This window comes from Megalobrama amblycephala, linkage group LG21 (assembly GCF_018812025.1).
Source record: "Megalobrama amblycephala isolate DHTTF-2021 linkage group LG21, ASM1881202v1, whole genome shotgun sequence".
NCBI classification, from domain to species: Eukaryota; Metazoa; Chordata; class Actinopteri; order Cypriniformes; family Xenocyprididae; genus Megalobrama; species Megalobrama amblycephala.
The window spans coordinates 5,875,086-5,892,336 of record NC_063064.1 but is presented as its reverse complement, the minus strand read 5'-3'; the positions used below and the strand labels follow the sequence as shown (position 1 = coordinate 5,892,336).

The window sequence follows — 17,251 nt, the reverse complement described above, 5'->3', positions numbered from 1 at the left end:
TCATGATGATTCACACCTCCACGCATACTGTGTTTCTTGACAAAAAGTGTCTTACAAAAACTAAATCAATATATTGTTTTATATGAAGGAGTAGGCAGCATAATTTTTACATAATTTTGAAGCAAAAACTCTAGTCTACAACCTCCAATACCCAGAAGTCTTGTGAACACAGATTTAATATACTTTTTTGGGCCTTATATCAGTGACTTAAGTTTTTTGTTTTTTCAATAACCACGCATAAACGTTATTCCTTCAAAAACACAAACATATACATACATGTTCCTCCCATATTATGGTAGCCTAGTTTGTGCTGAATACAGTGAAATGACACTTTTGTCATTAATATGTTTATGAACAACTGAAAAAAGCACAAATGTCAGGGCATGTCAAAACTTCTCCGGGCCCCAAATCAGCCTCAGACTCTAGAGGGTTAAAGCCCTTTGAAGCTGCACTGAAACTGACATTTGGACCTTCAACTGTTTGGAGGCCATTGAAGTCCACTATAAGGAGAATAATCCTGGAATGTTTTCATCAAAAACCTTAATTTCTTTTCAACTGATGAAAGAAGGACATGGAAATCTTGGATGACATGGGGGTAACAATGGGGAGTAAATTATCAGGAAAATTTTATTTGAAAGTGAACTAATCCTTTAATTTGCCATATTTCAGTATACTAAAGTATCCAGGCAAAAAGAACAAAGAGACCACAATGATAAATATACTTATAAATTACATATACATTATAATAATTCAACTGCATTTTTAAATAATAAATTAATATTTTATCATTAGCGGTTCATTTATTTGTGCTTCCTTTAACAAAAACTATTCTTTCAAAACCAAATTTTATCTTGAAACGTAATGTTTTTAATCATGAATAAACAAAAATGTAGGGAAAGAAAATACAGAAAAATTGTTTCATACCACCTTAGAGATGATAACCTTGTTTGGAAGAGGCCACCATTATTTGATTGAGCCAGACAAAATGACAAAAGAAACCTGTCTGATAACAGGATCATTAGTGGGTGGCGTTATCTTTTGACGCAACCGACCCAAGTTCAAATCCGCCTTTTTCAGAACTCATTCTTCTCCCTTTTCCCATCACATATCAGCTCTGAGTAGAGTTTATTTTAATTAAAAATTAGGAAAATATTCTCAAATGTGGAAATAAAGTGCCTATTGGGTATTTATTAGTGGGAATATAGTGTTTAACGGGTAGTAGAGGGGAGGTAATATCAAGTCCAAGTAATGTCCCAAAAAATTATAGATTTATTTAGATTTTATAGTCATATATACATTTTGATGAAAATAGCATCTGCCACTATTTGCATTAAGTATAAATAGCATTTAACTAATTACAAGGAAAATACTTTTGCAGCTGCCAACATGTTATGTAGCCTACAGTGATCATATTAGGAAATATAATTACATTCATAATATCTATCCTACGTGTTATTAAATTAAATAACACTTTACAGTAAAGTTCCATTTGCTAACATTAGTTAACTACATTAGATAACTTGAATGAACAATGAAACATACTTCATTTATTAATCTTATTTAATGTTAATCAGCATTTATTAATACATTATTAAAATCAACAGCTATATCTGTAAATATTACTTAGTGGACCTGTGCTAACATGAAATAACAATGAACAGTGTATTTTTATTAGCTAACATTAGTCAATGCATTAGGTAACATCAATTAATGGGATCTTATTGTAAAGTGTTACCAAAAAAGCAGGATCAATAAAGATATGACACTTCCACAAGGGTGACTGTGACTTTTAATAGTGTAACAACTAATATAATGGCATTCAGTACTATAGTCTTGTATGGCATACTTGCTGACAAAATGCTCTTGTAATAACTATAACTGAATTGACCTTTTCAAATGAGGTGATGATGCTGTAAATTGGCAGCCTCTGCATTAATAAGTTCCGTTTATTTCATGTTGGGCAATGATGATGTGGACTTTCTTTGACCCAACCGTTCCCTGTCTCTCTCCAACTGTGCCCACCACACTGACCTGACGGGCCTCTTGTACAAAAAGACATCGATTGGTTTCTTTCCTTGCAGTTCATTCTGCCCTATGCTGACAAATCTTCACATGCCTCCATGCATGACCTTTTAAATAAAATTTTATTTTTCTATTTTAAAGACCCTCACAGTCAAGACAAGTGTCGCTGTGTTTTTGTCTTGCATGGATGAATTCATAAACTAGGTACTGGGAACTATTTGCACCGCAGCACTCTGAGCTTTAATGAGACCGAGTGTTTTTAATTGAAGGTCACAGAGTAAATTGCAGGCATCTGCTTAAAACGCATTTCTGCCTGTCCTTGAAGAAAGAAGAGAGAAAACAATAAATGCAACACTACGTGCACGTCTAATGACTCACCCTGCAGTTCCCCAGTTCTTCAGCAGATAAGACGATAATGCCGCAGTTCTTCCCTGGTATGCCCCTGAAATAGATAAAAAAAATTATGACATCACACCATTAGATGCTGAACCCACAGTAATTACACAACAGCAGTAATGAAATAAAACCCTAAGTAAAAACACAATAAGGAAGTCGAGGTCAATGGGTTCCATAGACAGGATTCGTTTTCTATGCTCTAATTTCAGGCGTAGGAACTCCCAGAGGTAAGTGAATGAACTTTAAGATGGTTTTATGCAATTAATCCTTAAAAAAAAATCTTGATCCTCAATTCAAAATGGTTCACCATGGGCAACAAATTTTGCATCATAATCATAAAAACAAGGAAAACAAAAAGAATATGCTGTGAAGCAGTTGTGTTAAAAGATTATAAATAGATGAAGTCATGTGCTGCAACCAATATGCAGATATATCAAAGAGAGTCAAAGTCTCTTCAAATAATTTGACCTTTTTATGACAAGGCAATGTTAGTTCAGGTTGTAATATGCCATGTGGGTGTGACCTCCCAAAAACATAATCATATTTTATACAAATGAAAGTGCCCCTGTTTTGCTTTTATGGATATTACCCTTCATGCAGTATGTAATGTAGCTGTTTGTGAGTGTAAAACATCTGCAAAGCACACAATAAATGGAGTTATTGTCTCCCTAAAGAAAGAACCGATTCTGAACTGCCCGACACGAGTAGTTCAGTCTAACTTCCGGCTTGAACCTACGTGGGTTTTTGCATAATGCCATTCATAATGCCAAAGCAAATCCACTTTGCTGCACTTCCAAAAGAATGAGATTGATACAGGTAAAACTGACGCCATCATTACTGTTCTTTTCACTGTGTATCAAGCGCTGTGGAAGATCCAGAGCAGATATGATAATGGGTGCTTGGTTTACGACACGCACTGTCAGCAGGTCGACCAATCACAACAGACTGGGCCATCTGACCAATCAGAGAAGAGTAGGCTCTCAGAAAGGTGGGGTTTAGAGAGACTGAATCCTTGATTGAATCATTTCAGACACTGAGCTGATGCTGCAATGGATATTGGTCTTCACTCTCTCTCTCTCTCTATATATATGCAGTATCTCACAGAAGTGAGTACACCCCTCACATTTTTGTGAATAGTTTATTGTCTCGTTTCATGTGACAACACTGAAGAAATGACAATGTAAAGTAGTGAGTGTACAGCTTGTATGACAGTGTAAATTTGCTGTCCGCCTCAAAATAACTCAACACACAGCCATTAATGTCTAAACCACTGGTCACAAAAGTGAGTACACCCCTATGTGAAAATGTCCCCAAATTGGGCCCAATTAGCCATTTTCTCTCCCTGGTGTCATGTGACTCAGTGTTACAAGATCTCAGGTGCGAATGGGGAGCAGGTGTGTTTTATCGCTCTCACTCTCTCATACTGGTCACTGGAAGTTCAACATGGCACCTCATGGCAAAGAACCCTCTGAGGATCTGAAAAAAAAGAATTGTTGCTCTACATAAAGATGGCGTAGGCTATAAGAAGATTGCCAAGACCCTGAGATGCACAGGTCGACTGGCCATAAATCGGAACCGGCTATTTTTTTGTTTTATTTTGGTCGATCTCTATTCCGGACTTGCATACAAACTGCATTGCAATCATTTCACAAGAGAAAATACTGTACCAGTCACAGCAAGCTTCACTGTTCATGACGCCTGAAATATTGGAAGAAAAACATAAATATTGAATTGGAGGTGGAGGTGGGGGTTAATATGAATGTATCTCTAAAGGAAAGTGACATTATCGTTTCCTCTTACCCCCATACAGTATAATGCCTGTTTATAAGAGCTGCTATGTGTGCTGCAGTAACCAACCTGTTTCATAAGCGCCACCTACAAAAAACAACAGCTCATGTTAAACGTGTGTAGCATCTTTGTTTGGATCATGATTAAATTCAGTGGTTGCCTCTAATTTCAAATGGTGATATATACTGTATATATATTTAAGGCCAGCTTGGCCTGTTATATAGCAAATAAACAACAATAAATGTGCTTAAACAAAAAAGGAAAACATTTTTTACCGGTATTTGAATTGACCATGAAAAATCATGATCGGTGTATCCATAATAATGGCTTTACCATTAATGCAAGGATTGCCCTATTAAGAACATTTTTACCACCGTTCTGTATGGCAGTTCTGAGATAATTGCTAGTCATGTGATATTTATAGGCGCACATGTAAAATTTATAGGCTGTGAATAAATCTCAGTCCGAGCAGCTGACCACAGTTGGCAGCTAGAGCATGCAGAAGGGGGTGTGGAATTGGGCTTTAAGAGATCCTTCATATGCACATCCCTACATTCAGATTCTGGACACTTTTCTCTCATTAATACAGAAATCACAAACACAGTCCCTGAAATGCATAACAGCTTCATTAGCACTGATGTTGTCCATATGGCTAAGTTCTCCTTCAGGATTCTTCATTTGCAATAGAGACAGATGCAGGCAGTCTGTGTTCGCGCTTTAGCCATGTGTTCACAACTGAAAACCATTTTGCTAAACATGTTTTTCTCTAGCTGAAAACCATAATGGTTCCACATGACTATTGTCAGCAAACATCCTGCTCTCTAGGATAACATCTCCATGAAACAAAGCTACATTGCCACCAGATGGACAGCATGCTTTTTGTCTCGAAGCCTGTGGGTTGTGCCAGTGGAAGAAAAAGAAAACCAAAAAAAAAATCACCAAAACAATTGGTTTCTCAAAACACATTTGACTGATCTTATCTACAACAACATCACACCTGAATGAGATTAGGCCAATTATTTCTACTTTCACACAGAATAGAATAGAATATTCACACTATAGAAAGGCATTATGGGTGTAAATTTCTCTGGAAGAACCTGAGTTAGTTTAGTTACCAGTCCTATAAACCTTAACCACTGACTACACCTACTACCCAAAGTTTTCTTAAAGCTATGCCCTCAATTTAAAACTCAACTACAATAAAACTTTTCTTTTAAAATGTCAGTTACACTACAAGGTATTAACAGAAATTAATGGCAGTAACTACATTAAAGTTATATTATAAGGGGGAAAGTCTTTTTTAAATTAAATATTTACAGTGAACAATTATAAACGCAACATTTTTCTTTTGCCCCCATTTTTCATGAGCTGAACTCAAAGATGAACGAAGACTTTTTCTATGTACACAAAAGGCCTATTTCTCTCACATATTGTTCACAAATCTGTCTAAATCTGTGTTAGTGAGCACTTCTCCTTTGCCGAGATAATCCATCCACCTCACAGGTGTGGCATATCAAGATGCTGATTAGACAGCATGATTATTGCACAGGTGTGCCTTAGGCTGGCCACAATAAAAGGCCACTCTAAAATGTGCAGTTTTATCACACAGCACAATGCCACAGATGTCACAAGTTTTTAGGGAGCGTGCAATTGGCGTGCTGACTGCAGGAATGTCCACCAGAACTGTTCCCCGTAAATTGAATGTTCATTTCTCTACCAGTCTCCAAAGGCGTTTCAGAGAATTTGGCAGTACATCCAACCGGCCTCACAACCGCAGACCACGTGTAACCACACCAGCCCAGGACCTCCACATCCAGCATCTTCACCTCCAAGATCATCTGAGACCAGCCACCCGGACAGCTGTTGCAACAATCGGTTTGCATAACCAAAGAATTTCTGAACAAACTGTCAGAAACTGTCTCAGGGAAGCTCATCTGCATGCTCGTCCTCATCGGGGTCTCGACCTGACTGCAGTTCGTCATTGTAACCGGCTTGAGTGAGCACACTCACTGGACATGTCACCCATTGAGCATGTTTGTGATGCTCTGGATCGGCGTATACAACAGCGTGTTCCAGTTCCTGCCAATATCCAGCAACATTTCACAGGCCACAATCAGCAACCTGATCAACTCTATTCGAAGGAGATGTGTTACACTGCGTGAGGCAAATGGTGGTCACACCAGATACTGACTGGTTTTGAGACCCCCCTCAACCCCCCAATACAGTAAAACTGCAAATTTTAGAGTGGCCTTTTTTTTTTTTTATTGTACACATCAAGAACAACCAGCACCACAAACCATAAATATACCAAAATTAAACCAAATAATAAGAAAGAAAAAAAAAAGAAAAAAAAGGGTACATATGTAGTATGTTCTTTATAACACAATGGAGGAAAAAGAAAACATATATCCCAATTTTCATTAACATATATATAAATAGCAAAATAAATAGGGAAATACAAATTAATACAACAAATTTCCCCTTATGGGTATATGCTGGAATCTTCAATAATCCCTAGAGACTTCAATGGTTCTTTCCATATATTATTTGATTAAAAATATTTATGTTATAATATGTTATGTTATAATATGTTATTTATTTCAGTGTGATCCTTCAGAAATCATTCTAATATGCTGATTTGATACTCAGTTATTATCATTGTTGGAAACAGTTGTGCTGCTGAATATTTTTTTGGAACCTATAATACTATTTTCAGGATTCACTGATTAATAAAAAGTTAAAAAGAACAGAATTTAGTCAAAATAGAAATCTTTTCTAACAATATCACTTTAATATCACTTTTTATCAATTTCACACAACCTTGCTGAATAAAAGTATTCATTTCTTTCAAAAAGAAAGAAAAGAAATTACTGACCCCACAATTTTGAACAGTAGTGTATATTGTTACAAAATATTTATATTTTAAATAAATGCTGTTCTTTAAATTTTTATTCATCAAAGAATCCAGAAAAAAGTATCATAGGTTATAAAGAATATTAAGCAGCATATTCTTGTTTCCAACATTGATAATGGAGTATCAAATTAGCATATTAGAGTGATTTCTGAAGGGTCATGTGACACTGAAGACTGGAGTAATGATACTGAAAATTCAGCTTAGCTTAATAAATATAATAAATAATATTTTTATGTATATCAAAATAGAAAACCATCATTTCAAATTGTAGTTATGTTTCACAATATTACTGTTTTTCTGTATTTTTGATCAAATGTGCATGTTATGGACTGGGAGAATGCACAGTGCATGCAGGGGGTGTGGCCTCAATAGCCCTGCTACATGTAAGTACCCTGTTATAGGCTAACCTGCAATTTTGCAAATTCCCTGTTTATTCTCATTAATTCCCAGTAATTCCCGTTAATTCATATATTCCTGTTAATTCCCATGGAAAGTTTCCAGTTTTGAAAATTCCCGGAATTTTGCAACCCTAAATAGGACCAATATTTTCTTGGTTATCCAGATGAGCCATATGACATGAAATAAATATATAGTCAATACGGGAGGCGGTTTGATGAGGATGTGAAAAGAAAGTAAACTCCTTAGTAGATGGGTTATGAAACCTCCATATGTCAAGAAGATTCTGTTCATAACAAGCATTACATATTAGACTAGAAACTTGTGGGACAAGAGTAACAGAAGGAGATTTGTCCATAAAAGGGTTAAGAAAACAACTAAAATCACCACCCAAAATGAGAGAGTGGCCTTTCATTGTGGCCAGCCTAAGGCACACCTGTGCAATAATCATGCTGTCTAATCAGCATCTTGATATGCCACACCTGTGAGGTGGATGGATTATCTCGGCAAAGGAGAAGTGCTCACTAACACAGATTTAGACAGATTTGTGAACAATATTTGAGAGAAATAGGCCTTTTGAGTACATAGAAAAAGTCTTCTTTCATCTTTGAGTTCAGCTCATGAAAAATGGGGGCAAAACCAAAAGTGTTGCATTTATAATTTTGTTCAGTGTATATGGCTCAGAAACAACAAATATATCAGTTAGGATGGCAGCATCGAATTTTGTACACTGTAAACCCTAATGCTCAAAATAATTAATTGGTTTGAGTAGGACAAACTTGAATTGAACAAATTAGTTCAGTTAAATCAACTATTATGAGTATTTAAAACTTTCTTTTTCTTTCAAGTTCACTGAACTGAACTGTTTCATTGTTTTTGAGTTTTCGTGTTGTGCCAAGTGTGAAAAATGCATTATATTTTATTATCCTTTTAAACTCTAGGCTGTGTGAGTAAAAGAATGCCATTTCATCTCGTGTGTTTGGACTGTGGTCCCACAGGTTCCTACTCACACTCCAGTGTTTGCTAATTGGTTCATTACTCAGTCTTTATGTCCCCCTGGAACAATGGGAGTTCTGGTTTATATTGCTGTATTATTACAAAAGGGCCTTGTACAAAACAGGAACAAAGGCTTGTCAGGTGAAACAAACAGGACAGTCTTTCTTGCTGACACCCTCCAGCGAGCTAAAGGTTGTATTTTTAATGTGAAAATGTTTCCGCTGCTGCAAACTGAGCACTCAAAACCATAAACGGCTGAAAGTGTCATGATTACTACTCAACTGCACTAACCATGTGACCGAGACAGGACTAATAACAACATATCCCTGAAGTGGCAATGTTGTCTCATTGAGAGATGAGACATATATATATATATTTTCAAAGATCTGAAACCCAAATTGATTTCAGATCTGGACCATGATCCATTATTTGTGACATGTGAAACAGGACGATGCTTACTGAACACAATAAATCAATAAATGAAACTTTAAAACACCATATCAGACGTAAAGCGGTTTAATTAACATTTATTTGAAATGCTGAAACACCTTTCAAGAAGGTAAATGTATGAGCCAAGAAGCCAATCTGTGCAGCAGTGCGGTTCTGAATGCAGATATTATTTCATAATTATGCCTCCCAGAATCTAAAGAAGGGATGAGAAGAATATATTTGACCCATAACTGTGTTCGCCCAGTTAAAGTACTGAGAACATATAACAAAACCACATGTCAATATTTCATTCCTGTACTTTTCAAAGAAAAAGGCAAAATGTAGCCACTGGTTCATACACTGTGTTTTAAGATTTTATCCAAGGTTTGTGTGTAGCTTAAAGCACTTCACTTATCTGTTGTTTACTTCAAATGACATTGATACAGTTTGCAATAAATGGAAAATGATTGCATGATTCATGGCAAGAAACTGTAAGCCCTCCTGCATGAGAACCTAGTTTCAGCAGTCTGTTCATGTCAATAAGTCATGCTTTAAAAGGCCACAAGTGTCTTCAATTTCTTTGTTTAACCCTTCAGTTCTCCAGTGTCTGTGTGCATTTACACCTACACCCTGATCATCTCCGGTAGCTCCTGGATCTTTTTGGAGCTCTAGATTCATTTCTGCTCATCAGTTCAAATCCACCATTACTTTAGGGTGCGTTACCATTAGTAACCTGCCAGTTGAGTACATGCACATTAATAAGATATATCATTACCTGCAAAGTCACCATGTGGCTCGGGCTTTGCACATAAAGCTCCCGGGTTGCACAGATGCTTTATGCACCCCATCCATATTAAAATCTGAGCTTGACTTATATATTCACTAAGCTCCACTCTGGGACTTGGACTGAGTTCTAATCAAACGGATGTGGACTTCTGTACTTCCTCGAAACCCCAGAGCGTTCACTCACTGACTGGATCATGACTCCCTGCTTTACTGCTTTTGTTCTCTGTAGCAGCTAGAGCTCGTAATTACAAACCCAACAGAGAGAAAACTAACAAAAGGAGAAATGTAATAATGGAGGCGGCACTTTACATATTCATCTCATATTTGCCTTGGGAGCTGGAGAGATTTGTGTGGGGGTGCCAAGCATTGTGGAGAAACTTTCTTCAGGCAGTGCACAAAGAGATCATTTGAGATTCCCATTGTTATCTTGAGCTTTTCATCAGCTTTTTACTGGATATACATATGGCGTAATGTAGAATATTGCAGTCGGCGGTGTAGTGAAGACAGTTAGCTAGGTTGCACTCTTGTCTTGGCTCATAATAATTAGCGGCAGGCAAACGTATGGAAGCGGCAGCGCTATACTGCATGAAAATACTGAAAAGAACAACTGGGTCAATGATAAATAAAAGTCCCTAAGATGAAGAAAAGGGAAAATCTCATTTAAAAAGCACGAGCCAAGCTATTAGAAATGTAATCTCTACATTCAGCTTGGTTTCATGGTTTGGGAAAACTTTTATACAATTTTCAACAAAAGATAATTTTACTGATTTTAAAATCATCATATGGTGTAACTTTCAAATTAAAAAAGTAATAATGTTTCCTCAAACCTAGCATGAACGTGTATATTTATTTATATACTTACTTCTGACAAGGCAGGTTAGTTCGGCTTATAAAATATCACGAATATCTAATGCCCAGTATCACAGACAAGGCTTAAAGGTATAGTTCACCCAAAAATGAAGATTCTGTCATCATTTACTCACCCTCAAACCTGTATGAATTTCTTTGTTCTGCTGAACACAAAGGAAGATATTTGGAAGAATGTTTGTAAGCAAGCAGATCTCACCCCATTGACTACCATAGTATTTTTTCCCTACATTTTTGGGTGGACTATCCCCTTTAAGTCTAGTCCCAGACTAAAATGATGTTTGAGCTGTTTAAGCAGAAAGCAACTTGCATTGCCATTGTTTTGTCTCAAGATGCACACTAGTAATGTTTTTTAAGGCACATTCATAAAAGCTACTTAAATGTCCTAATTAAATTAAGACCTACCCCTGACTTAATTTAAGCCCCGTCTGTGAAACCAGGCCATTGCGTTTTTGGGGAGTCGCACCACATGTCATTTTATAAGACGTTTCCTCTGAGGAGGCAAGGGAGGCAGTGCCTCCTCAAAACGTTGGATGATAAAACAATTCATATTACAAAAATAAAACAATGCAAATATTACAAAATATGGCATTAAAATATTTCTAAATCACTAATTTTTGTAAAGTAACACTGTCCAACAGCGACACCAGCAGGTGAAGTTACAGCAGGAGTCCGTATCTCTCTTGCCTCCTCTGAGCCCATTGACTTACAACAGCCCCCTAAAGCGTGTTGGGTTTGGTGGGGGGTAATTGAGAATGAATGGGGGAAAGTCACGTGAGACGAGGCAATGCTTCCATCGCACTATAATTGGATATGATTGGTTCATGCGATAAATGAATCAGCCTGAATTAACAAAATGATGACGTTAATGGGAAGACTAATTAAAAAGCAAGTAAACAACTCACCCACTTAAAAATCACAGCTTTTGTCACGTCAAACATGTCAAACTGAAAATATTACTGATTACTGTGAGGGTTTTTTTTAGTGAGCAATCAGCTTTTCGAAATTAAAGGCATAGGCTAAATCTTTGTGTCTTTGACCGGCGTTTAACTCCCTCGGGTCGGCGGTCACGCCGGCGTGACACCGCGGTTTTTTTCTAACCAGTGTGAAAGAGACTCAAAATACTCCGTCAATGTTGCACATACAATTAAGAGCTATACACCACTTTAATCTGTGGAATATCTTCTTTTATTACACTCAGATAAAAACAAAATTTGTGCTTTTCGTAAAATAAAGAAAACTCACATGATGCGTGATCTCTCGTCTCCCTCTGAACGAACTCCAATCTGATAGTTCTCAGAAAATGAACTGTAACTTAGTGAATACTAATGACAAAAAAATTAGACTTATGTCTAAAAAAACGTTGAAATGTCAGGTTTTAAATCGTGTAAGTCAAATCAAAAACAAAAATTCTGTGTTTATGTAATCTGTATGAAAAGAGAGCCATGTCAGAAGTCCGTGATTCAGCTGATTATCCGCTAATGCGGCCACGCCCACGGAGCCAGCGCTATTCAGAGGCAAATTCAGTCAATACATGCATTCATCGTCTCAATCGTGTATTTACTGTCTTGAAAAGTGTTTATCTGGATGATATAGCGATCTCTGGCCTCTGTTAGTTCCTGGAGAGTCATATGGTTGTTCTTCTTTAGATTAATTTGTGGACTAAAGGTGTACAGAGCGCCCTCCGGCTGCAAGTATGAATTGAAAACACAGTATCCAGTGCTCATATGACAATAAATATTGAATAAATATTACTCTGTATAGAAAATTGACATAAACATATGAGAATCCATCAATATTTCTCAAAATGTGCATGCTTTTAAGCTAAAAGGCTATATGAAATGCCATAGAGGTATTATAATTGTTCAGACACTTTGCATCACAGAAATACATTATATTTTAAGGTATATAATAGAATACCATTATTTTAAATTGTAATAATATTTCACAGTGTTGCTGTTTTTTCTGTATGTTTGATATACACCATGAGCTTGAGACATGATCAATGTCTCAAAGGTTTTTTCACAGCCTACCTGACTGAAAGAGCTCATTATTATGCAAGTCTTTTCAGGTCATTATTATGCGATTCTTTTGTCTTCTCATGTGAGAATCACCCATTATTCATGATGATTCACGCCTCCACGCATACTGTGTTTCTTGACAAAAAGTGTCTTACAAAATTTAAATCTCTCTATTGTTTTATATGAAGGAGTAGGCAGCATAATTTTTACATCATTCTGAAGCAAAAACTCTAGTCTACAACCTCCAATACCCAGAAGTCTTGTGAACACAGAATTAATATATATATATTTTTTGGCTTTATTTCAGTGACTTAAGTTTTTTGTTTTTTCAATAACCACACATAAACGTTATTCCTTCAAAAACACAAACATGTACATATATGTTCCTCACATATTATTGTAGCCTAGTTTGTGCTGAATACAGTGTAATGACATTAATATGTTTATGAACAACTGAAAAAAGCACAAATGTCAGGGCATGTCAAACCTTCTCCAGGGCCCCAAAAATCCTCAGACCCCAGAGGGTTAAAGAGCTTGATGACTGATGATCTGTAAATAAGCTAAATATTAAAAAGCTGAACATCAGTTCACAAATAAAATATATTGTTTAAATTGCTACTGCCTTTAGTTACTACTTTGCAATAATACTTAAAAAAAAAAAACTAACTTATTCTTGTTTTCAATAAATAGAACTAAATTGTATTTGGTTTCTTTTTTTATAACCAGGAAAATGTGACACTTTTTCCCTGTTTAAGTGTAACTGTGTAAAGTGTAACATTAAGTATGAATGGGACATGAATTTACATTTAATTTATATTAAAAACAAAACAAAAAAAATTGCTTCCTCATTTCAGAACACCACTGCACGCCACTGAAGCTGAACTAACCTTGTCATGAAAAAGGTCAAATTATCTGATATTTTAAGAGACCTTGACACATGAACATCTGTAGGAAATAATAAAATATTACACTTAACTACTTTAAAAGGCTATTTTCTCAATTTCATTCTTTCAATGAAGTTTTTTTCTTTTCATTATAATATCAGGACAGCTGTACCACCCTGATATTTTTTTACTTTATGCCTGAAAAATATATATATAAAAACATTGAACCATGTTCATCACAGAAGAGGTGTTCCCCAGAATAAACAAATTTTTGTACAAATGAATATATCCAGACAAAAGAACAAAACAAGCATGTATGTCACCGACCCAACTGGCTGTTATATAAAACCTCTTCAGGCATTGTATCTTCACTTTCTCACTGAAGAAAGTGTCGAGTATTGTTGTACGAGCAGCTGTCTTCTGTTTGCCAGTTAGTACTTCACAGCAGCAACTACAGCCTCTCAAGGCATTAAAACGTACAATAAGTCACAGTAATGGGTTTCTAATGTTGTGCTCCGCCTGCTCTGTTGGCTAGCTCACCACATAGAGAATAATGCCGAAGGCTACTTCTGTTGGCAGTTACGCGCTGAAGTTATCAGCTGTAATCTGAGCTTTAAGGAAGGTTTCTGCAGTCTTCAGGCTTGACATCTTACAAGATGGCACCCTGGTGGTTATACATCTACACAGCAGGCCTGCATCCATCCGAAAGGCTCGAGAGCAACATTTTCAAACTCAGTGATACATCATTTGTGGAAACAGCAAAAAGAAACAGCAGAAGTCTGGGAACGGCTGTTATAAATGTATGGATTTAAAGATGGATGAATCTCTGAACAGCAGGTACTGCAGCCCCTTCGAGTCGGACACTAATGTCCCTGAAATATGACAAAAGAGCGCTGTAACATTTACTCGCAGCGATATCCGAAAGGGATTCTGTGATGCATTTTGGAAAGTCTCTTTTGCGCACCTGTGCAAAACAAACACATCTGTGTGGGTACCATCACAATGGACAACGGGAAAGTGGTTCGCAGAGTGGTACTTCCCACACAAATAGTGTCATGCGGATAATCGACCCATGATTCCAACTACAAATGTGGCCCGAAGCAATTAAGTCAGCATGACTTGCTGCCGCCACACAGAGAGTGTGACCTTTGCATTATTCTGGATACAATAGTTGCATGAAAAGGGGTGGGACAAAAGTAGTGAGACTTCCAATCAGGAGGGCAATTGGAAAAGGTGATCATCATACACTGAGGCCCATGAGGAAACCTGTTTGAGAGCACCTAATTTCACGGGTATCTGCGGAATAATTCGCATCGATGCATGCTCGCGCTGACATGATTGGATTAGCCAGTACATTTAATGAGATGTCTTGGCAGTGGCCGGAGAGTCAGCAGTCATTTCTACTGACGGCCACTTGAACAGTGAAGACTGTCTCTCTTTTCAGAACGCATTAGTACGATAACCCGAAGCATTCACGAAGCAGATCATGATGTAAAAAACTTGCGTCAGACATTGTCTCGACACCTATTGAGTGAATGTTCATTGTCACATTCATGTACTGAGTAAATGTGTTTGATATGGTTAACACTCCCAACAAAGAGCTCAGCACTACTTACTGATGGGTTGCCAGTGTTTCTTTACCTTTTTCTCTTACAGTATGTACCACTTCCACTTTGCTAAAAAAACAAAACAAAACAAACAAAAAACAGGAAAAAAAACAGTCTGATTTGATAAAAGTATAAAAGTTGTTTTAAACCATATGAAATCAACCTAAATACAAAGAGTACTTTTCTAAGAACATGTCACATGTCACGTTTTGCCTGTGTTTTGGTTTCGTTTCAGATTGGACAGTGTTACTTTGTTCCTGCCAGTTATTAGTTACCATGGACACTCATTTACATTCACACTGTTAGTCTCTGAGTTAATCATCATTGTGTATTTAGTTCCTCAACTAATTTAGTTCTTGGTCTGGTATTGTTTGTGTGACGTGACTACACACTGTTGCCTTCTTTCCTGTGGACTATTTGAGTTTGACTAAATACTGTAAATACTTTTGTTTTGAACCTTTTGCATCGTGATCATCTTCATCTTACCTGAGACTAGTTTTTTTTTTCTTTTCATAATCGTGGACACTCTTATTTGTCATTGTCCCTAAAAAATTACATACAGTCATTTTTACAACATGATTTTTAAAGAGGCCATTATATGGATTTTTCATTTTTTATTTCCTTAAGGTACACTTATCTACACACCTCGTGCAATGCAACGCCAAGCACGACGCAAGTGTTTTTTGGTAGTTTCAGCCCGACGCAGTTATCATTTTCACATCCAGTGCCATGTTATTTAACCCTCTGGAGTCTGAGGCTGATTTGGGGCCTGGAGAAGTTTTGGCATGCCCTGACATTTGTGCTTTCTTCAGTTGTTCATAAACACATTAATGACACATGTGTCATTACACTGTATTCAGCACAAACTAGGCTACAATAATATGTGAGGAACATGTATGTACATTAGGGGTGTGACGAGACAGGTATCTCACGAGACGAGACGAGACTCGAGATTGAGTTCACGAGATGAGACAAGATGGCAAAATACATGACTAGAAAAAATATTCTGCAGGTGAATTTGAAATGTTTTAACTAATCATTTTGTAATGAATGTCATTTCAGTTCTACTTTCTGAGACTGAATTATCATATGCAGTAAAAGACAACAATACTCAAGTACTGTAAAAGGTTTTGCCACTAACTCAACTGACTGACTTCTCTCCTGTATGATTTCAGTCTCTTCAGACCTTACTGTACATGAATTTATGAGCTTCTACAACTTTTGACCTCCTAACTGAACTCCTCTCCACAAACTGATCATAGAAATAAAAACAGTATAAATAAAAATGGTAACACTTTACAATAAGGTCTCATTTATTAACATTAATGTATTAACCAACATCAACTAACAACGAGCAATATATTTGCTACAGTATTTATTAATCTTTGTTTGTTAGTTGATAAAAATAGTCATTCATTGTTAGTTCATGATAGTTCACAGTACATTAACTAATGTTAACAAATGAAACCTTATTGTTTGTACTAGTAAATAATAATAAGAGAAAACTGTTATTCATTTTATGGTAACACTTTACAATAAGTGCAACCATAATCGCACTCTCTCAATATTCAAAGATCATATAAGACCAAATTTTTCTTTGATACAGAGCTAGGAGATGGTTACAACACTGCCCAGCCTAAAATAGCTTTCATATTGAGAGATATCTGTATTCATCAGGGAGCCGCTTTCAAATGCGGGGTATTGAAATCACGTGTGAATGCGCGCGCGCGTTTACGTTCACTTTCAACGGTCGCGCGTACTCTGTAAATATGGAGCGGCGGCGACCGTTATCCAACTGAATTAAATGTTTTTTATTTAAATACAAAGCAAAACGACAGTGGAGGCATAATGTAAACGTAGCGGTGGCATATTCTTTCCTAATAATCCTAACACTCTGTCATGGCAACATCACGAGACTACTTTTCGCCTTGACGAGAAATCTCGTCACAGTTTAGTCTCGCGAGATCTCGTGCCACGAGATCTCGTCACACCCCTAATGTACATGTTTGTGTTTTTGAAGGAATAACATTTATGCGTGGTTATTGAAAAAACAAAAAACTTAAGTCACTGAAATAAGGCCAAAAAAAGTATATTAAATCTGTATTCACAAGACTTCTGGGTATTGGAGGTTGTAGACTAGAGTTT

General features: G+C 36.7%; 1 protein-coding gene across 1 annotated transcript in view; it reads right to left on the bottom strand.

Moving 5' to 3' along the window:
* cpne5b (copine Vb) overlaps positions 1–17,251 on the bottom strand; it is a 210,561-nt gene that overhangs the window by 84,757 nt on the left and 108,553 nt on the right. Inside the window, 1 exon segment of the mRNA XM_048173479.1 lies at positions 2,401–2,464. Coding sequence (XP_048029436.1) covers positions 2,401–2,464 — 64 coding nt within the window.